Source organism: Vulpes lagopus, chromosome 23, assembly GCF_018345385.1.
Source record: "Vulpes lagopus strain Blue_001 chromosome 23, ASM1834538v1, whole genome shotgun sequence".
Classification (NCBI taxonomy): domain Eukaryota; kingdom Metazoa; phylum Chordata; class Mammalia; order Carnivora; family Canidae; genus Vulpes; species Vulpes lagopus.
In genome coordinates this window covers 37466959-37489905 of record NC_054846.1, presented here as the reverse complement: position 1 = coordinate 37489905, position 22947 = coordinate 37466959, and the positions used below count along the sequence as shown (strand labels likewise).

The 22947-nt window shown below is 33.5% G+C and overlaps 1 protein-coding gene across 1 annotated transcript in view; it reads left to right on the top strand.

Annotated features, from left to right (window-relative positions):
* The window catches only part of LRRIQ1 (leucine rich repeats and IQ motif containing 1), a 197397-nt gene extending 174766 nt beyond the window's left edge, over nt 1-22631 (top strand). Inside the window, exons 23-25 of the mRNA XM_041738854.1 lie at nt 8842-8969; nt 11463-11523; nt 22479-22631. Of these exons, the coding sequence (XP_041594788.1) occupies nt 8842-8969; nt 11463-11523; nt 22479-22631 (342 nt within the window). The remainder of the gene's footprint in view (nt 1-8841; nt 8970-11462; nt 11524-22478) is intronic.
* Nucleotides 22632-22947: the final 316 nt, after the last annotated feature.

The following is a 22947-nucleotide window of genomic DNA, read 5'->3' as shown; positions in this document are numbered from 1 at the left end:
TTTTATGTGATACCAGCCGGGTCTGTGACAGAAGTATATCTGTATTCTTGACAGGTAGAGAAATCATCAGAGGCAGAAAATTAATAGTCAATGGGAAATGTATTATGAATGTATAAACGTGTGATAAGTATTGTTGTCTTGTTGCTATAAAAACAATGATTGCAATGATACCAAAAATGCTTAATTGGATCCATCAAGCCTCTATCATTAGTGTATCAATATAATACCACTTACTAACTTCTTTTGAAATAAAATTAATAAAGGAAATCACCTGTATACTTGGCCCTCAATTAATAAATATACATAAATGAGTAGAATTAGAGATGTCTTTTTACCAGAGCAAAAGCTTTTAAATATAGCAAGAACCTGAAGTCCAACTACACAAACAAACAAACAAAACACAGGTGGCAGTAATACTTATATGGGCACTATGATCATGTTATTTTGAAAGCCAACCTACTTACATCATCAGCCTCTCCATTCTATTGGGTGGGCCCTAGTTTGGATGACCTACTATATTAACACTCCCTGAGGGAGTCTAGATTGGATAGGGGAATATTTTCCAAGAGTAATTAAATTGAGAGAGTGAAACAGGAGAGAATCATGTCAATGGACCCTCCTTCATGGTTATTACTGAGCAATTGCTAAAAATTATTTGAAATAACTTGAAATCAATTAGGACTCTGTATCCTTGTTATCTTTTGGAAATTAACTTTTCTTTATTAAAGACACACAGAAATCCTCATATATTATGAAATAAAATACATTTTTAAAAATACCTGTTATAGATTTAGAATTCTTTGAACGAAGACTTCCTGGACTCTCCCAGAAAATTGTTCTGTCTAGTTTTGTGGTTACTCTTGGGATCTTTCCAGTGACCCCCTGGAACCTTGATCTTGGCCTGTGTTTAGAGATTCCTACAGATAGTCTCACCTCCAGAATAGCTAAGTCTTGGTCCAAGGCAACTGAGATAGCATTAAGGCTATGCATAATAGAGCTCATTTAATTTTAAAAATAGCAAAATGGCTATACTTATTAAATCCTTACTATAGGGGCGCCTGGGTGACTCAGTGGTTGAGCATCTGCCTTAGGTTCAGGTTGTGATCCCGGGGTTGGATCGAGTCCAGTATCAGGCTCCCCACAAGGAGCCTGCTTCTCCCTCTGTCTATGTCTCTGCCTTTCGCTGTCTCTCATGAATAAATAAAATCTTTTAAAAAATTCTTACTATATGTTAGGCATTATATGTGTTCTGGGGTTTGGAATTATTCTAGACATTTTAAGAGAAAAAAAGAGAAAAAAAACGAGGTAGAGAGAAGATAGATAATTTCCCCAAAATTACACAAGTTAAAAAAAGCCAACTAATTACGTGCAAGATAGATCCTAAACAGATAGATGACTAAGGTGTAGACTCTCCTATATAGACTGAATTAATTTATCCTATAATTAATTTCTCATATGTCACAATTCCAGGGGCTTTTCTAGTGAAAAAATTAAGTAGTGTGTCAGAGTGATTGGAAATGTAGAAAACAATCTTAGACAATGGCTACTGGGTAGTTCTAAAAATAATATCCTATTAACACTTATTATTATTTAGGAAAAAGTAAATCTACCAATGCCTTGACTGTGAAGGATCAGTATTACTGATATTTCCCTTACCTCAGGTTCTAATACAGCTTGGCATAGCACTTTACTGATCCTGTCACTTAAAACTTTTATATTGTGTTTATCATGGATTTTTGCATGAACTTTTATTTTAAAATATTACATTCAAATATTATTCGCCTGATTCCTGAGATTTTTGTCACCCCTTAAATTTTGTGTAAATTTTGTAAAGTATTTCATTTCCCCACTTCACTTAACCCTAGTCCTGGCCCTAGTTAATAGCAAACTTGGAGACACATTATACATTAATATGACTAATACACATGACAATATGACTTTAACAACCTGCAATTGTCTTGACTTAACGTGGTTCTCACAGAAGAAACTAAAGAACCACACTTTATGTAGTGTTTGTACTCCACTATAAGGTTATTGAGGAGATTAAATTCAACTGACCAATACAAATGGCAAAACATATCATTTCGGGTAGAATTATATATATGAGTTGAATACAAAAGACTTTTCCTTTGCTTTCCTAAAGGTCATTCGTCTACTTTATGTACCACCCAACCCCCAAACAGACAGATTTTGAAAATTAATTTAAATGTCAGAAACTACCAAGTATTTTTCATTCTAGTACTTTTTTTTTAGCTTCCCTCCCATAAAATATAGTGAAATATGTAAAGGAGTGATCAGTACTGCAGTTAGCCTTTGACCCTTACATACAGCTTTGGCTCTATTCCCAAAATTTCTGTTTTTAACGTTTGGCAACAACAATCCTTTATTCATGAAGTCATTTTCCTTAGTGATCAATTACATATATATTTAAATATATTTTAAAAGAATAGGAATGTTGCTTGTCGCACACAAATGGATCTTAGAGTTACTGGTTTCATGCCAATGCTGTCTACTTTACAACAACAGATTGGATTGGTTAAGGAAGAAGCCATAAACACCCTATCAACAAGTATTTATACAGATGTTAATGAATTTAAAATTCTGTTAGTATAACATTTATGCCAAACTCCAATTTTATTTGTGCTTTATTTGTGAAGTATGATGCAATAATTCCTTTAATAAACATGTACAGACCACTTATACTTTAAAATGGAAACATATTTTTAGCGTTTCCAGCATGAGATATGTAGAATCAGCCATTTATCAACGTTACCAAAAATATTTCCATTGCACATAGTATTTTGCTCATCATGCAACTATGTCCTCCAAAAGCTTTTGGTAAAGAGATGAACTCATCTCTATCCATGAAACCAAGAATACGTTTTTATTATATTACTAAGAAAGGCCATTAAGGGAAAAGAAAATAGTCATGGGAAAGTTGCCATATGTATTTAAAATATAAATAATTAGCTTTTTGTGTGTGTCCCAAATGATAATTGAATCTTAATCTCCCTCTGTGTAGGATATTTATGCTATACTGAAAATTTAGAAAACATTTATTTGAAGCATATGGGTTTAATGAACACTTATTTTGTTTTTCATGAAGAAAAGAATATTTCCATTAATTTCAAAAAAGACTGCATTTCTTTCAGTGAACTTCTTAAAGCTGAACTGCTTTCCTCCAGGATTTCATACACTGTGGACATTTTATAAAGTAGCCTTATATGATGGAGTAGTTTTCTATTTTGTTTTTTAATTTGCCTTCTTTGGTTGTCAATTTTTATCCCAAATTAGTTATGACTTTCAGAGGTGAAGTTTCTATCATAATGATTAAGTTGATTATGTAAAGGAATGTAGTATCCTCCACAATGCATAGGTTTGTCTACATACTGAAAATCTAAATTCCAGCTCTACATTTGTCAGGGCACTGACAGATCATTAAGCAACTATGACAATTATTCCATTATTTCACAAAATTATTAAGCACCATCCTACTGTGCAATCCTTAAAGAGATTATATATAGTAGGCAAAACTGACACATGAATAAAGTAAAATGTAATAAATGCTATTATGGACTGTCTATAGGAACCTTTGGAAGACATCACCAACTTAATTTGAATAAGGAATGCAGTGTTGAAAGATCAAGGACTTACCTCAAAGAATGTAATCTCTAAACTGAGACCTGAAGACATGAAGCAAAAAAAAATAAAAATAAAAAAATAAAAACATTGGCAAAGTAAGTAATCTGAAGCATAGGTCTACAGCCAAAAAAGACCGTTCTGAGTAATTCTGACATATTTGAATGACTGAGGCAAGAATCTAATGGATGTGTCAGAAGGTATATGCATGGCTTGTATGCCATGCAAAGGAAAAGAAAAAAAAAAAAACATTATCCAAAGGCACTGATGAACCATGAGTTTAACCTATGAAGCAGTGCAATTGAATTTGTATTTCAACAAGGCCATTTGCAGTATGGAGATATGTACACAGGAGCAAGACCAAAGGGAAAAGAAAAGAAAGGAAAAGAAAAAAAGACCAGTGAGAGGGGTCTTACAGTAATTCAGAAGAAATGATGGTAGCATGAAATAAAATAGCAACAACAAAAATCCAGGAAATTTGAGATTGAAAAGAATTTAGGATGCAAAATTTGCAGTTGTAGAATAAGGATGAATGCTGGTTCAGTAGAAGACTCTAGTTTCTGTCTTATACATTGACAAAGGTAGTATCACTATGGGACCTTAGGAAAAGTAAGATAATACAGGAGTTCAGCTTTTTTACATACTCAGTTTAAATTATCTGTAGGGTGTCTTAAGTGGCAAAGCTTTGGGTGGATACATGTTTCAAAAGGAGATAATGAAAGTGATTGAAGAACTTGAATGAATATCCTATACAGGAAAGAGTGAATCGGGCCAGGATTGAACCCCAGAGAAGAATCCTGAGATTAGAAGGGATGTCAAGGAAAGAGGAGCCCTTGAAGGAGATTGGGGTTTAGGCAAAAGGTCAGAGAAAAAACAAGGAGAGTAACGAAACAAAATCTAAAGGAAATAAGACTTTTAAGAGGGGAGGAATGCACAACAGTGTATAATATTATAGAGGAGTCAATAAGATAATAACTTCAAAAAGTTCCAACGATTTTGCAATGTTAGTGATCTTGGTGTGAACAGTTCCAGTGAAATGGTGTCAAGAAGTATCTTGCAGTGAGCTGAAACATGAATTGTAATAAATCAACAAGGACTGGTCTTTATCTATTATTTCAAGAAGTGTATCTGATTACAGAAGGAGAGAAAAGAGCAGCTAGAGGGGAAGGTAAGAGCCATTTTTGACAGATGCTGGAAATATGGAAGAAAAGAAAATATTGATGGATACAAGATCCTGGATTATATGAAAGGGTTGGGATCCAGAGCAGAGTTGAAGACACTGTGCTTAGGAGAAGGGGTGCCTCTTCCACTGTGATAGGTCAGAAAGATACCTTTGGACTTACATCACCACATACAAGCCTACTCACTCCTGCTCAAAATGGAGCCTGAAGTGAAATGGGTAGTGGGGATAGAAAGGAGGAGCCAGTTATTAGTGAGATACCCAGCAGGTAGACTAGATCTATCTTCTGATTAGATGTGGGTACTTTAAGGCGTGAGTAGTCAAGGTTGATTCAACATCCTGCAGAAAAGGGACAAAAGAAATGGCCTCTGTAGTTGAATTCAGTGGAGAGGTCAATTAAGATGAAATAAATATGTTTGTTAGTTCTTAGTAACATCCATTTCAATTTGACAAAATCAGATTGCAATAAATTAAGGTGGGAATGGAAAATGAAGAAATAGAAACAAGGAATAGAATTCTCTTAAAAGAATTTTGTTAACCAACATCTTTTAGAGTGAAAGGGAAGGTATTAAAAGACTATAGAATTTGTCCCTGAAAACTTGTATCTTATTTTATATGAATTTATTGAATTGGGAGACATGAACCTAAAAATTATGAGGGGAAAATGACTTGTAGTTTAAAAGATATTTAACAAATAAATTGGTATGCTGAGAAAGTTGCTCCTTTGGAAAGTACACTAGAAACTAAAATCAAACAATAGCCAAGAGAAAATATTTGCACCAGTGATAACAGATAAAGAATTACAAATGACCATTTAAAAGCAGAAAGGGAAATACTAGGATCCAGCAGAACTGGGGAGAACAAGAAAGTATTTTACACTATTTGATTTATAATTAATTAGTAATTGTGGAATAACATTCAATCTTACTAGCAGTAAAGATGTATAAATTAAGACCATATTAGACAATATTTTTGTCATATTATCAAGAACTTTAAAATATTTTATATCCCAGTGTTGACCAAGGACTCAGTGAAATGAGTAATCTCATATAGTCTGTGGTAAATTGATGAAAGCTATTACAGCTATTTGACAATATAGAGCTCCTCAAAATATTCATAGTTTTAAAGATGTTATCTTTAATTCCACCTGAAAAACAAATCAATTAAATAGATCATTAGAAACTTATCATGCAACAAGTTGGTACATCATAGTGTATAACCCCTAAAATTATGTTTAGGATGAGATTTCCATTACCTAGAATGCATTTGTTATAATACAGAAATGTCGGATGTATAGAATACATACAATTTTATGTAAACAAAAAAATCTATTAAAAAAAGAACTATGAGGAAATGCCTTAAAAATATTCCAGTGGTTATCTTTGTATAGTGGAACTTTCATGGATTTTTTTTTACTTTTTACTTTTTTGTATTTTCTAAATTATCTATAATAAGAATGTATTCCTTTATATTAAAAAAAACGTTTAACAATTTGTTTAAATAAAATTACTCACATTTGTGTTTCGAGGGAAAGGAGCATGTGCAGACAGCAGTAACGAGGGGACAGCAGGAATCAAAGGAAAGACCTTTTTTTCTTAGGTTATGATATATAAATTCATGAAGCAAGACCCAGAAAAATATGAAAGGATAGCAAGCAAAGCATTTTGAGTTCTGCAGGCAGAAAGATGCCTCTTCTACAACTGAAAGGTTTTACTCGACAGCCTAACTAATGACAAGGGTCCATTAAATAATTCAAATCACCATTATTCTTCCTATGTGAGATGCTAAAAACAGAACTTCCTCTGTGAGTGTAAAAGGGTTAACATTTTTTTCTTCTCAATGACAGGAGTAATCTCGAAATGGTTTAGCCAACACAGAATCAATTTCTTCAGTATGTAAATTACAGTATCTTCAAGTACATCCAGCCAACTTCACCAGTATGCTTGTTGTTTATTACACTGAGCACACGCCAATCTACCAATCTATGCCTTAGGGTTAAAATAGTTAATATGAACTGGACCCTTACAGTGAAATCTCTCGTCTTTACTCAGGAATTCTTAGCTGAACTCTGATGTAAAACCACTTAAGGTTTATGGAGTGCTATTGTAGAGCTGAGGAAAACTTTCCAAAATGAGTACTTTAACAAGTGACTATTGGAATGATCTGCCATTATTTTTAAAAAGAGAAAGACACAGATAATTTTTATTTTTAGCTAAAAGTATAATTACAAAAGGATCACAAAGGGTTCTCTACATATCAAGAGTAGATAAGATTCTAGCTATGGGCTCAGTTGATTATCGATGGTCACTGAGTCCTCACTAGTTTCTGTCACTGCATTTGTGGGTGCAACATCTGGTCTGGTCAACCAAGAAAAGCTGATAAAAGGCTGGGACTCTGCCAGAGAAAAGATTTAATGCTGTGCAGTAACTGGAAGTGGCAATTCCAAAGGTTCCCTTTTTTAAAGTCTTTCTTCTAGTTTCTGTATACTCTACAGCCACTTAGGATTCCGTGGTCAGTCCTCGCATGTGAAGCAATTGTTCCTCCAAATATATCTGCTCTTTGGAGGGGTCGGCTTAAGCTCAGGGTGCAAGGGCTGGGGCTGTTTTGAAACACAACCTGGCATGAGAAGTGACAGCAAGTTAACTTTGCCAAGTTAACATGGAGTCTAGGGAAATAAACATCCTGCTTTATCCTGCTTTTTAGCTTTCCTAAGAACTGGCTACAGTGTCTCTTTGAACTAAAGTCATTTCACTAATTTCAGCAGCAGTTTTTAAGGGAAAAGTTGTGCATGGTAGATGTATCATGCCCAACATGTGCAGAATGACAAATGCTAACCATGTCTGTATATGTATGATTGTGTGTAGTACATGCACCAAGTGTTCAAAGTAGGCCTTGCACCATGCTTCATTTGTTTTCCAAACAATTTGCAAATATAAGGTGACGTTTCTGTGCACAAAGATCTATAGTGAAAGAATTAATAAATTAATATTTTAAACATTAGGTTTTAAATTGTAGGATTCTCGTTAGTTGGATTATCATGAGTTAGTTTTCAAGAGGTACCTTTCTCCAGGGTACTGTCAATCAATCCAACAAAGCCAGTAAGTCCCTAAACCTGATAATGGTTCCACAAAAGATTTAGTCCATGGAAGAAGGCTCGAAAACAGCAGGTCTTTGGTGTAATTCTGAAATGCATGGCATTGTCATAGTAGTAACATATATTTTTTTAAAAATTTATAAAAATGCGTAAATTTAAATATAGGGTTGGATTTTTATTATGCAAATGTATAAATTTTACATTTAAATATAAGAGTTGGATTTTTAATTTTCTTTTTTCCTTTTTTTTTTTTTTTACTCATATTTGTTACTTGTATTCTTCCCTTGTATTTCTCCTCTTGCGTATTCCCCATATCCATTTATATTGGTAGGCTTCCCCACCTCCTTTTTTGAAATAGCTACTATGGCATGAGCCACAAGTTCCCTAAACCTTATATAATTTTATTCCTAGCTTAAAATACTTGATTAGCTTACACAAACCAAGCTTGGTTTCATATACAGGATTAAGACTATGTTTCAAATATCCTTAATATAATTTATGAATTCTATTGTATAAGATTAGTGTAAGAACAGCTGGACTTTAAAATAAGCCTGAACAGGGGATCCCTGGATGGCTCAGCAACCGCTGAGCAAATGAGAGGCAGAAACACAGGCAGAGGAAGAAGCAGACTCCATGCAGGGAGCCCGATGTGGGACTCGATTCCAGGACTCCAGGATCACGCCCTGGGCTGAATGCAGGAGCTCAACCGCTGAGCCACCCAGGGACCCCCCACATTGAACCTTTTTTTATTTTTCAAAATAGATTAGTTTGAAACACAAGCAGAAAAATTACTTAATCTATAAGTGACTGACTTTTTTCTTACAGACATTTAAGCTTCCATGAATTAGTCTTTTTTTCTTTCTTTTGATAAAATTGTTTGCCTAGCCTTTTGATCTCCTTAAGTAACCCATATTTTTCCCCAGGTAAGGAAGAAGAACTTACCTACAAGGATGCCACTACAAATGAAAAATTAGAAAGGAGTAAAGAATACACATACCAATGGCTTCACACACAGGTTGGGATTCGTGAAACAACTAATTCCAGAGATATGAAATGGTGAGGTCATTTCCTTTAAATTAGATTTTTGCATTGTAAACACATCTTGAAAAGTGAAACCTAGGTTCATTGTGCTAAAACAAACATGACTTTATAGCTAAAGGCCAATACACCCGTTGCCAGGTTATAAAAGGCCTCTTCTATAGAATAGATGTAATCACTCTTTATATTTTTCACCCTAAAGTGTTTGAGAATTCTGTTTCTGTAATGCTTACTACCAACAGATGAACCACAGAAATGATTCTTCTTTATAAAGTAAAATGCATGGTATCCATTAACTGTTTATAAATATCATATGTATTGATGGTTATATTATATTTTGTATCATGTCTATCATTAACATTTGCCAGTTAAAATTATAATTCAACACTGGTACTGCCATTTTACCAGTCATGTATTAATAATTTCCAATGATGTCTCCATGCTTCAGTTTCCTCTCCTTTATAGTGAAATGATAATATCTTATCTATCTATCTTACAAGATGGAGGTGAGCTCACAAGTTTGAGGATATTAAATATTTATATCCTTTAGTAACAAACAAGGCAGCTCGAATCTAATAGGTAATCAATTAATTTTTGTTACACTAATGTATGTATTAGTTTGCCATGTCCACCATAACAAAATACCATAGATTAAACAGTGGAGATGTATTTTCTCACAGTTCTGGAGACTACAAGCTCAAGATCAAGGAGTCAGCAAGTTTGGTGTCTTTGGAGGAGTGTCTTCATGGTTTGCAAATAGCCACCTTCTCCTGTGCCCTCACACAATCATCCTTCCATCTCTGTTGCCTATTTTTTAATCTCCTGTCCTTATAAGGACACTGGTCATCTTGGATTAGAGCCTACCCATATGACCTCATTTTACTTTAATTACCTCTTTCAAGGCTTTATTTCAAATACATCACATTATGTGGTATTGAGAGTTAGAACATAAACATTATCAATTCCGATGAAACAAATTCAGCCCATAGCAATGTGATAAAAAGCATATATATGCATAACTATTGAACCAAAGTTTTAGGGAAATGGAAGTCCAAAGACAATAATATTTTTGATATAAATTTTTGAGACTCGTTTTAGCTGCATATGTCCACAAAATAATTTTAAAAATGCTGTTATAAACACTAAATATATAAATCAATATTGAATCTAAATGTAGGTAATGCTTTGGAAATGTTTTAAATGTCTAACAAATAAAATCCTGTGATTATAAGGGTTAAGACAATTTACAAGCCAGTTAAGATATGTAAAATATGAAATTTTTTATGATATAAATAAATGTACACTTTCATATGTGGTCAATTCTACCCATGTAATTTCTTTAAAAATATGGAAAAGGAAGTGAAGACTGAAAGTGAAATTGAAACAACACTTTATAATTTGGATTATTTTGTCCTTTTTCATTGTGAGCAAAGAAAGTAGGAATAAAGCAGTCAACATTTGAGAACTTTTTTAATTTTACTAAGTATTCGAATTAATACAAGCACAAATTTCTTTTATGTTTGTATGAGTCAATTTAGTGTAATTCATCAAATGACATCCTTAGAACTATAAACAAATATAATATAACCATAGTTTACCATCTATCTTAACCAAATATAAAAGGTCTTGCTCAGGGATTTAAAAGCATTAGGATAGATAACGTGAAAAATATAAGCAAATTGTTTCAGGATGTATTTTAGATATACCTAAAACTTTAACAATATCCCTTACACTTAAATAAGTTGGATTTAAACATATGATGCAACAGGCAATTGTTCATGTACTTTCTCTTCTGAAAATACATAAAAGAGTAAGTGGCGATGTTTTAAGAAAACGTATTTTCAAGAACAGATGAAAAGCTAAATGTCAATGTTCTAGTTTTAAACAGAAATTAATGGTGAGCATTAGTATAATGTTTGGCACACTATAGGTATTTTAAAATAGGGAGCTTTGCTTTGGGGACCCCTGGGTGGCTCAGGGCTTGGGCGTCTATCTGCCTTTGGCTCAGGGCGTGATCCCAGTTCTGGGATCGGGATCGAGTCCCCGCATCAGGCTCCGTTTGGGGAGCCTGCTTCTCCCTCTGCCTATGTTTCCGCCTCTCTCTGTGTCTCTCATGAATAAATAAATAAATAAAATCTTTATAAAAAAAAAGGAAGCTTTGCTTTTCTCATAAAACAAGATATATGAGTAAATGTAAGTAAAATATTCATATGTTCTATCATTTATTAACTGTCATTGGTAGTTTCAAATTTTTGCTCTTGGTATTCTGTTTGGTAAGGAACAGTGGTTTTGAATATTATTTAGAAATTTAAATTTTATGTTAAATTGAATTTTCAAATGACTATGGAAAGGTAAATTTGTATGTATCTTTGCCTATACTCTAATTTAATAACACTATTATTTCCATTTTGTAGATTACTCATTTCTCCCAAACCTTCACTGGGCATTTCTTTCATATTCTTCCTCTACATTTATATAATAATATAATTTTTGGTTTTTGTCATTATGCAGCAATCACTTCTTGCCTGAGTTAGACCCAGATGTACTTAATGGTGGAAGAGTTCAGCTTGTGGTAAGAAATGTGTTTAAAGTTACAGAAAAATGTTGTAGATACTGGTCCTCAGTAAAAGGCACTTTAAAATATGTGCATAATTAGTGTAAATTAATAAAATATCATAACTCTATTTGGGATAATCTCAAAATACTATATGTTAAAATAATAACCTGTAATAACAACATGTTTTCTTGACTTGTAATATAACTTTAGAATCTGATAGTACTTTAAAATATTGATTCTATATGGTAGATTTAAAAATATTAGCATGCTACCATATTTAAAATAATTACTTTGAACAGGAATTGCATAATGGCTTCATTTACTTGAATATTTTAAAATAGTAGGATACTAAGGGAAATATAAAGTACCCTCACAAGTTAGAAGATCAAAGCAGATAAAAATTAACAAGTAATTGTGACTGCAATCACTGTAAGTCATAAAGTATAAATCATTGGAGCTTTAGGAACAAACAAGTTTTAAACATGGTGACCAGAGTGTAAGACTCTAGACAGGATAACTGTATGTGCATTGCTAAATTGTACTATATGCTATTAGAAGGAAGACTATATTAACAGAAGGAGAATGGCCAATGTGGAGTTTAGAAAAATGGAGCCCACAAAACAAGAAATTTTCAGTGTGTTTCCAGAAATTTCCAGAGAAGCGGGTGCCCTAACGAATGACAGAAGTGTGCGGCCTCCTTGGCAGGTGAAAATGGATGCCTCAGGTGACCCTAACTTTATGACACCTTCTGGTGATATCAACCAATTAATACTTCTTACTCAGATTCTACATTCACCAAGGAAACAGATTATAATTTAGCTTGCCACGTAGAACTTAGCATTATAAAAAGATAATGCACTTTCTAATGGGACCTGGTATGATGGTATCCAGAACAGTCATATTCATCATTCTTATGAGCAGTTCATTCAAGGAGTTTTCCTGAAAAGGGAGCAAAATTAGAGTATTAGCTAAAATTAATGTGTTTATGAAAATATTTATAGAATCTATGTACAGATTTGAAATAATCAGTAAGCAAATATTTCCTTGCATTTCAATACAGACTCCTCTGGCAGAGTGACATGTAGATTGCCCTAGGAAAATTGGTATTTCAAACTATGAACACCTAATATAAACAGGCATATTACTAACAATTGCACATAGATTGTTGAGTTGCCACTATGAAGCAAAAATGAGGATTATTAAAGTCCCAAGGAATGGCAGGATAAAGAAACTGATATTACATTGAATTCTTTTGCTGCTAAAAATGAATGAAAACAGGTTGGGTAGATTACTAATCAAAATGGTTCTGTGAGCCACCTGGATGGCTCAGTCGGTTAAGATCTGACTCTTGATCTCAGCTCAGGTCTTGATCTCAGGGTCAAATGCTCAAGACTCACACTGGGTTCCATATTGGGCATGGAGCCTACTCAAAAAAAAAAAAAAAAAAGCTTCTATGAAATGAATGCTCTGACATTAATCTCCTTCTGTATCCCACTGTATTATACTATATTCAAATATATGACTAATTCATAGCAATGATAAACACTTTTTTGATATTGAAGAGGTACGGGTAAATAAAAAATAAACAGGATAAATGGTAATAGAAGTAAGTTTTCATTTCTTTTTTCGGGGGGGGGGGATGAAATGGAGATAGAAGTGAATAAGAACTCATGTCAAAATGACACTGGACTAATTGAAGACCTGGAGTAGAAATCTTTCAGAGTCTTGGAAACGTGTTGAGAAACTGAAGGCAGATAGTTGCACAACTAGGACAAGGCCATAACTGAAAGGAAAATTTAAAAAAAATCAAAACAGTAACTGCTTCCACTTTTCCTCCAAGAAATAAGGAAAATATCCATAGTGAAAGGACAGAAAATTATGAAACAAAGTGATCACATTTTTATTTAGAACACTTATGAATATGCAAATCAGCATACTATAAATTCTGTCTCTATAAGATATTACCATTCCAATAAACTATGCACTGGACACCACAAAAAAAGAGACTTAGTGAATTGAAAGATTATCTACAAAGGAATAATGATTATATTGACAGTTGACATTATGGCAGAAAAACAATGCATACCAAAAGACAGTGGAGTTACTTCTTAATAGTAGAGATCTGAATATTATCCAGAATACTCTTCACTAACCTTCAAGAATAAGAATAAGATATAATAAAACATTCAAATTCTGGGTTTTGGAGAAGCTAATAAATAACATCTCTGTCTTCCAAATAAGATCAAAATATTTTATGAGGCAGACAGGAATGAGAAAAATGAAAATAAGGTATCATTTTAATTATTACCAAATATATATCAAAAGACATGCCATAGATCTAGACAATTGTATTGCTGATTATATTTATCCCCTAAACTCCAGGATTTTTCTGAAGGAGACAGTCATGGTTCAGGTTCTCCAGGAAACATAGTCTGAGATTCTCATATTTGAGTGCAAGACATTCATTGGAAAAGGCTTTCATACACAGTTCTTTTGAGGGGTGAAAGAAGGATAATTGGGCAGAGGGAAAAGGTAAAATGCAATAGGGTTGCAGCAATGGAAGTAAGCTCTAGTGATGTAAAGGCTTTTTTAAGTTGTCCCAGCTGAGGCAAGCTCAGACTTTATGCTCCTGAAATTCCTCAGGAGACAGTGTGGTTTAGGCACAACTGCAATCTTTAGCTAAGGACGATTTCCAGAGAATTATTCAGCTAAGAGCCATTAGACATCAACTTTCTCAGCAGCTGGGGGAATCTGATTCAGTTGTTAAAAGTGTCTGAATGGCACATGGTAATATTCACTCTACTCAGTAAGTTTATTGTTCATAGATGCAGCAACTTAGCATATAAAGTAAAACCTAATTCCAACCAAAATTACAGCTGTTTTTTTAGGAACCTGAAAAATCTTTCTAAAATGTGTATTGGTGAATAAGAACCTAATATCATCTAAGTCCACTCTGTAAGAGCAGAGCCAATTTACATGGTAAGATTTAAAGATTTAGTATAAAACTAAACATTGTGGTACAGATAAGTAGACCAATGGATATGAACAGTTGTTCAAAACTAGACCTGTGACTATATTGGAATATGATATGTAACAAAAGTAGGAAAGGTCAAATTGTTTGGTAAATAGAATTCAGTAAACTAGCATTGAAAAGCAGGACTGTATATAACTCATGCACACTATAGTCAAATGGAATTTAGAAGGTTTGAAGACTCAAATGTGAAAAATACAGTTGTAAAACTGATCAAATAAAATAATTGAGAATATATTTGCAACTTAACAGTAAAGAAATACTCTTTTAAAAGATACAAATAATATAAATTATATGGCAAAAATTTTTGATTGACTTGACTTTTAAATTAAATATTAACTTCCTATGAAGGATTTTATAGAAAAGGTTAACAGATTATAGACACAGGCAAATTACTTTCAGTGCCTAAAACTAATAATAGCTTAATATCTAGATTTATTTTATTTTATTTTATTTTATTTTAAATATTGTATTTATTTATTCATGAGAGACACAGAGAGAGAGAGGCAGAGACACAGGCAGAAGGAGAGGCAGGCTCCATGCAGAGAGCCCCACGTGGGACTCAATCCTGAGTCTCCAGGATCACACCCTGGGCTGAAGGCGATGCTAAACCGCTGGGCTACCCGGGTTGCCCAATATCTAGATTTGAAAAGAACTTCTGCAAATATAATTATAAAGTCAGGTAATCTAATGAAAAGGAAATATAAATACAATAGAAAAAACACAGAGACAGTTTATAGGGATCTGACTAATGCATAAATGTATATAAAGAGATGCTCAGTTACATGACCAGAGGAATAAAAATTAAAACTAAGAAGTCACATGACTATCCTCATCAGAATGGCAAAAATTAGAAAAATTGGGTAATGCAAAGTGCTTTCAATAATGTGGAAACGCTGATGTATGTCTAGTGAAAGTCAAAGCTCGTACAGTCATTATGGAAAGAAATCTATCAGAATTTATTAAACTAGGTCTTTGTACACCCTATCATATATTAGCAACAAACTTTAGTAAACTTTAATTAAAAATATTCTATTCAGGGATCCCTGGGTGGCGCAGCGGTTTGGCGCCTTCCTTTGGCCCAGGGCGCGATCCTGGAGACCCGGGATCGAATCCCACGTCGGGCTCCCGGTGCATGGAGCCTGCTTCTCCTCCCTCTGCCTGTGTCTCTGCCTCTCTCTCTCTGTGACTATCATAAATAAAATAAAATTCTTAAAAAAAAAAAAAAGATTTAAAAAAAAAATTCTATTCACCAAAATGTAATAAACAAAATATTTTAGGATAAATATTAACATTAATATGTGCAAGGCTCCTGTAATGATAATTACCAAATATTGTTTTAAAAAATCAAAGAGATATACTCATGAATAGACTCAAACTGTAAAGATGTCAATTCTCAATGATCTGTAAATTTAATGACTCTTAGAAAGCATTTAATAGAAATGGACAAATTTTAAAATGCATATGGAAATGTAAAAAAGCTAGAATAGTCTACACAATCTTGAAAAAAACTCTCACTACCTGATCTCAAGACTTAAGACTTGCTATAAAGCCTCAGTAACCAAAACTATATGTTATGTGCATAAAGACATAAAAATGAATTAATAAAAAATAATACCACACGTAGAGAGTTAATTTTCCTTAAAGGTACTAATTAAAAGAGGGAGAGAATATTTTGTTTCAACAAATAGTGCTGGACAACTGTATATATATATATATATATATATATATATATATATATGGAAAAAAGTATATATCTATATATAGGGAAATATATAGGGAAAAAAGTCTATTTTGATTCCTACTTTACATCTTAAAAATAAATTTGAGATGAATTATGGACCTAAATGTAAATGCTTAAATTCTAAAACTTCTCAAAGAAAACAGCAATATAAAACCTTGGATAGGCAAAAAAAATTTTAGATAGAACATAAAAAGCATAAATCAAAAAAGATAAATTGTACTTCATATTTAAAGCATTTGTACATAGGTACAATTCAGAAAACAAAAATAAATGAAAAGTCAAATCACATCCTGAGAGAAAAAAATGTATTTTCTTTCTCTTTCTCCTTCCTTCTCTTTTTCTCTCCCTTCTACCTCCCTCTCTCTGTCCTCCACAGCCTCCCATGTGCAAATAACACCTCCCCCAAATGTATACATCTAATATAAGGGCCTTGTATCAGAAATATATAGAAAAACTCCCACAATCAATAATATAAAGACAAATATCTCAAGTTATTTAAAAATGGTGAAGCTTTGAGAGACTCCACAAAGGAAGATATTTGAATCGTTAAAAAGCACACTAATTTAAATTAAAACAACAATGAAACACTACTATGCAACACTAGAATGGTTAAAATTTAAAAACCAGAAAGCACAAATGTGGACAAAGAAATGGAAAAACTAGAACTCTTCATGCATTACTGGTAGAGTGAAAAATGATAAAAACCATTTAGGAAAATAGACACTTTATAAAATTATATGTACTCCTACTCTATGACCCATTAATTCCACTCCTACATGTTTACTGAAAGGAAATGGAAACACGTGTCTTCATAAAAACCTGTATGAAAATTACATTGCAGTTCTATTGATAAAAACCAAGAAAATGCAAACAACATAAATGTTTATCAACAGCAGAATGGATAAACTGTGGTATATTCTTACAATGGCATACCTTCTCAGAAACGAGCTCTTGATACATTCAGCAATGTAAGTGAATACCAAAAACAATACAGTGAGTGAGAGAAGCCAGACACAAAAGAGCACAGACTGTATGATTATATTTATATTAAGTTCAAGAGCAGAGAAAACCAACCTCTCCATTGTAAAAGAAATCAGAACAGTGTTGCTTCTGACGATAAATTACTGGAAAGAGGTACAAAGGAGCCATTTGTAGTTATGTTAGTCAGGGATCACTAGAGAAACTTAAGCAGTAGGATATCTATATCTGTGTCTGTATTTAACTATATCTAATATATAAAATCTCTTTATATATGTATATAGAGCCTAGAATGGCCAGTGCGATCTTGAAACACAATATAAGAAGAGTCAAACTACCTTATTTCAAGATTTTCAGACTTGGCCTGAAACTGGCAACATTGGCCCTCTGGTCTCTATCTATAGAATCAAGAGGAAGATATATATCTATATACACATACAAAAAGATATTGTATAGATATATTTATTTTAAGAAAGTATGTATTATTTATTATAAGAAATTGGCTCATTTGATTATGGAGGCTATGAAGTCCTGTAATATGCAAGCTGGAGACCCAGGAGACCCTGGAGACCCTGGTGGTGTAATTCCAGTCTGAATGTGAAGCCCTGAGAACCAGTGGTATAGGTTCTAGTCTAAGACTAAGTGCCTGATAACCCAAACAGCTGATAGTGTAGGATCCAGTCCAAGTCTGAAGGCCTGAGAACCAGAAGCGCTAATGTGTAAGTTCCAGTGTTAAGACCAAAGATGTGTGTTCCAGCTTCATCCGTCAAACAGAGAGGGTGAATTCTCCCTTCCTCCACCTTTTTGTTCAATTTAGGCCCTCAGTGGATTAGGTGATGCCAGAGAGGGCAATATGGTATCCTTAGTCTACCAATTCACGCTAATCTCATCAGAAACTCTCACAGACACACCCAGATAATGTTGAGCCAAATACCTCAGTACCCTGTGGCCCAGTCAAGGTGACACATGAAAATAACCATCACAGTAGTCATCTTTAAAAAATAATTAAATCAAGCAGTGCAATTAGAAAATGAACAAAGTGCTTGAGTAAATACTTCACCTAAGAGACTATCCAGAGAGAAATATGCACATGAAAAGATCTTACACATTATTAATCACTAGGAAAATTGTTAAAGCTACTATATAATATCAATATACACCTATTAGAGTGATTAAAATAAAATACTGACAATACTAAGTGCTGACAAGTATGCGGAACAGCTGGATCTCTCATGCATTGCTGCTGAGAATGGCACAGGCACTTGAAAAAAAAACCATTAATTTCTTATAAAGTTAAATACACACACCTCTATGACTCAACAGTTCTGCTCTTGGGAATTTTTCCTAGAGAAACACACTTATGCTCATTCACAATCCTGTACATAAATGTTCACAGTAGTTTTATGCTTAATAACCAAAAGTTGGAAACAGGCCAAATTTTATTCAAGCGATTGAAAGGATAAATAAATGGTGGCCCATATGAATGGACATACAATAAAAAGAAATAAAAAGCAACAAACTAGAACAGACCCCTGATACATATAAAGACTTTGATGGATCTCAAGAACATTATGCTGAGTGAAAAAAAAGACAATCTGAAAAGGTTATATATGGTCTGATTTCATTTACATGACATTCACAAAATATAGTGACGGAGAACATTTGAGAGGTTGTCCGTGATAAGGTTAGGAAGAGAGGGATATGACTAAGAGGAGAGCAGGGGAGTTTATTGGGAAAAATGGAATAGCTCTGTATCCTGGTTGTGGTACATGAATTTATATGTATGATAAAATGTCTTAAAGTATAAACAAACCAGAAAAATAGTGCATGTGAAAACTGGTGAGGTCTTAATAAGGTCTGTGGTTTAGTAATGGTAGAGCACCAATGAGATTTCCTGGTTTTATGAACCACACTTTGGTTACATAGGTATCATGGGGCAAGCTGGCTGGAAGTTATACAGGGAACTCTCAGTACCAAGTTTTGCAACTTCTGTAGGAATTTTAAGTTACTTCAAAATAAAAATTTTGAAAATGATTGAATTTCATGTTTAAGATCTATGCATTTCATTGAATGTAAATTAGAGCTCGATAAAAGATTTAAAGTACCCTCCAGGGGCACCTGGGTGGCTCAGCGGTTAAGCATCTGCCTTCGGTACAGGGCGTGATCCTGGAGACCTGGGATCCAGTCCCGCATCGGGCTCCCTGCAGGGAGCCTGCTTCTCCCTTGGCCTGTGTCTCTGCTTCTCTGTGTGTCTCTCATGAATAAATAAACAAAATCTTTTTTAAAAAAGTACCTTCCAATGCTCACACATATGAGTATAGGGGTTTATACAATGATGATGATGATGATGAATTATAAATGGAGGGGTAAAAAGAATGAATTAAATCTAGAGCCCACAAATGTACTGTACAGTGAAAACAAGCAAGTTGCAGAAAAGAGATACCACTGACATTAATTTTGAAAACAATACTCTAAAATTTTGTGAATACTTTTATAAGATAGCTTATAAATGAACTTTGCTTTGTAAATTTTCTTTTTTAAAAATCTCAACAATAAGGAAATAGGTATTTCTTTTTATGTGTGCTATTTGGTATAAACTTCTAAAATTCCAAAAATAAGTGTTTAGTAAAATCTTATTTATGAAAAAAGCAGAAGAGGAATTCCCTGTTCTTTATTAAATGACAGAGATTCTGTATTTTTAAGTAATTTGCGTGGGTTGGAGGTGAATCGGGATCCAGATGCTTAGAAGTCATGTTCAAAAATTCATGTTCCTCATTTCACTATGAAAATATGAGGGGAAATATTACAGACCTTGCACCTGGGGGCCACAAAGTCACCAGTTCAGAAAACAAAGATGTATGAGAATTTTGCAAAATTACTATTTAAAAAATATTTGCTGTTGAATTGCAATAAGAATATTCTTGTCTAACATTGACTCAGAACTATTTATTGTGGTATAACCATAGAAAATATTTAATATTACAATGTTTTAGAATTAAGCATACATTTTTTTGTTTGGTAGAATGAGTGCTAAAAGTATGGTCAGTCATATTCAGCTTTTAAGTATATCCTTTTTTCATGCTATAGAAAAAAAAGAGAAATCATAAAGAAAATTCATCTTAGCAATAAAAGGAAGACTAATGTTCAATTTGAAAGCCAGTGTTTTCAGAAATAGAATTGGAATACTAATTAATGCACATGTGACTATGTCAGATGCACTACTGACCTATAACTAACTCCTTTATAAAATACCTAGATTTGCATTTAAGCTGTCAGGTGGCACCATTGTAAAATTGTGTATTCTTGTTAAGTTCCACTTCTAAATTTGATTGCCTATTATAATCTGGCCTAATTAGTAACTGATATTAATTACTTTCTATATCAGAAGACATCTTTTGGGTGTCAATGGTTCGATGGTAATGAGATTTTTGGAAGACGTGTTCACAAATATTTTCTTGACATGTAGGTATTATCAAATTTGGAAATGGGTGGGAATTTTACTTTTAAATAGGTGTGGTGATATTATATCATCAAATTGAAGCAAATAAAATCTGATTTTAAAATCTTGAGTCTTGTAGTTAGAGCCTCTTTAGCTAGCCAGGAGGGTCTCTGTGTTGTTAAGATGTTTTTCCTTGTTTTGTAACTGATCTCACCAAAACTGTAATATTGCTTTGGCATTTCCCCCTTACTTTTGACTGGTTCTTTTTAAGTCTTAGTATTGATGGAGCTTTGCTAATGGAAATATTAGATGTGTGCGTTCGTACACTAATTGAAATAAAGTTCAGAAAGAATGTATAACATTTTTCATACCAATCACAAGTATAAACTGGAAGCCAACTGTTATTTATTTCATTTTGAAACTGTTTTCTACTGAGGTCCTTTGACAATACACTTGTATCACTTAGGCAGGTACATCAACAAGTGACATAGAATGGTTTCTTTTTTTTTTTTTTAAGATTTTATTTATTTATTCATGAGAAACACACAGAGGCAGAGACACAAGCAGGTTCCATGCAGGGAGCTCGACATGGGACTCGATCCCAGGTCTCCAGGATCACACCCTGGGCTGAAGCCAGCGCTAAACCACTGAGCCATCCAGGCTGCCCCATAACATGGCTTTTATTCTGAGTTCATCAATAGCAAACGTGCTTACTTAATAATGAGAAGTTCATGCTTGTGACAGTGGGAAGAATTTGGGAATCGAGATGTAAAGGAGAAGGGCAAAGATCTGAATTTGAAAGAGAATGATCTTCAGATTGTGTTTTCACGAGATTTTTGTAGCCCTTAATATGGGGATAGCTCTTTAAGCCCAGTGATGGTTTTATGGTTTTATTTTGCGCTATTTCAATTTTTCTCACATTGAACATTAAGACAATGCTTTCTCACAGGATTTCAAGCATCCTGTGGTTTGGGTTAAATCCCAGTTATTTTGAGGCTGCTTTGCTTTCCATCATGGCATTTTCCCTTTCTCCAGAGTTGAATCCTGATAAATTGGTACTTAATGTCATTAGACATTATGTAAAATAATATTTTATAAATAGCAAGAAGTGACTCTTTCAACTGTTAGGTTCAGTCCAAGGTAGTAATAAAAGTTCAGATCGGTAATTTTAGAAGTGATTAATTTAATCCTATGTCCTTAAAATAGTATGTCTTGAAATTTCTATTTACCACCACCCTTAAAATTAGACTTACTGTAAAATATTTTTATATTAATAATGGTTTTGATGAGAAGGTAAAGCTCTTTTGTGACTTTGTAGCAAATGAATATGGGATGAAAGGCATTTGAGGAATACTGTTGAGAAAATGAGTACTTATAACTGGTAAAATATAAATATTGCAGAAAATAATCCACTATGACATTTCTAACATTCAATGAAGAATTAAATAATATACTTGGTAAATAAGTGATGTTAAGCTGTTTAAAGTTTCATCAGTTGCCTTTAAGATTGATTTTCATCAAAATTACTGTACTCAAATGTTTTCTTTTGTTGTACAGACTCAAATAGCAAACCTCAATTTTAAAATCGGCTCTTATTTGCAAAAAATGCTTTGACATAGTGCATTTGTTCTGCCTGGACAGCAGTAAAGGATTGTGGTATCATTTTGAAGAAGGTTGTTTGACAGAGCCTGTTTGTTTATTTGGGGTAATGTGAGCTGCATTCAGAAAATGCCATATTTTGTTTCATGATTGTATACATTCCCTCCCATTGCTCCCAGGCAAGACTTGTAAGCAGAGAAGACACGGATTTAGACCTTTTTTCCATGACCAGTGGAAGTGCTTTGTCTGTGAAGAGAGAAAAAAAAAATCAGGCACACAGACACTCAGCGGGATCTTCAAGTAAGTTGTGGTTTCCTTCAGAGTTAATTTAGAAATCACAAATGAATTGATGGAACATGATGCCAACAAGCATTCTTTCTTAGATAAGGGGTAGGATGCCAGCAACCAGAACTGCCCGAAAGTGTGTATTTGAACTTTTTCTTTCTTTTAAACGTCTTCTTTTGATATAAATCACATTAAATTATTTCTAAAATTAACAGCATCAATTTTTACTTTAATCATACTCTGAGACTCAGACTCACCCATGAATTATATTGAATTATTTGATCATTTAATTCTAAAAGAACTTTTTGGCCAACTGTAAAAAGTTGGATTTATATATCAAACTAGTATATTTTGGCCTTTTGT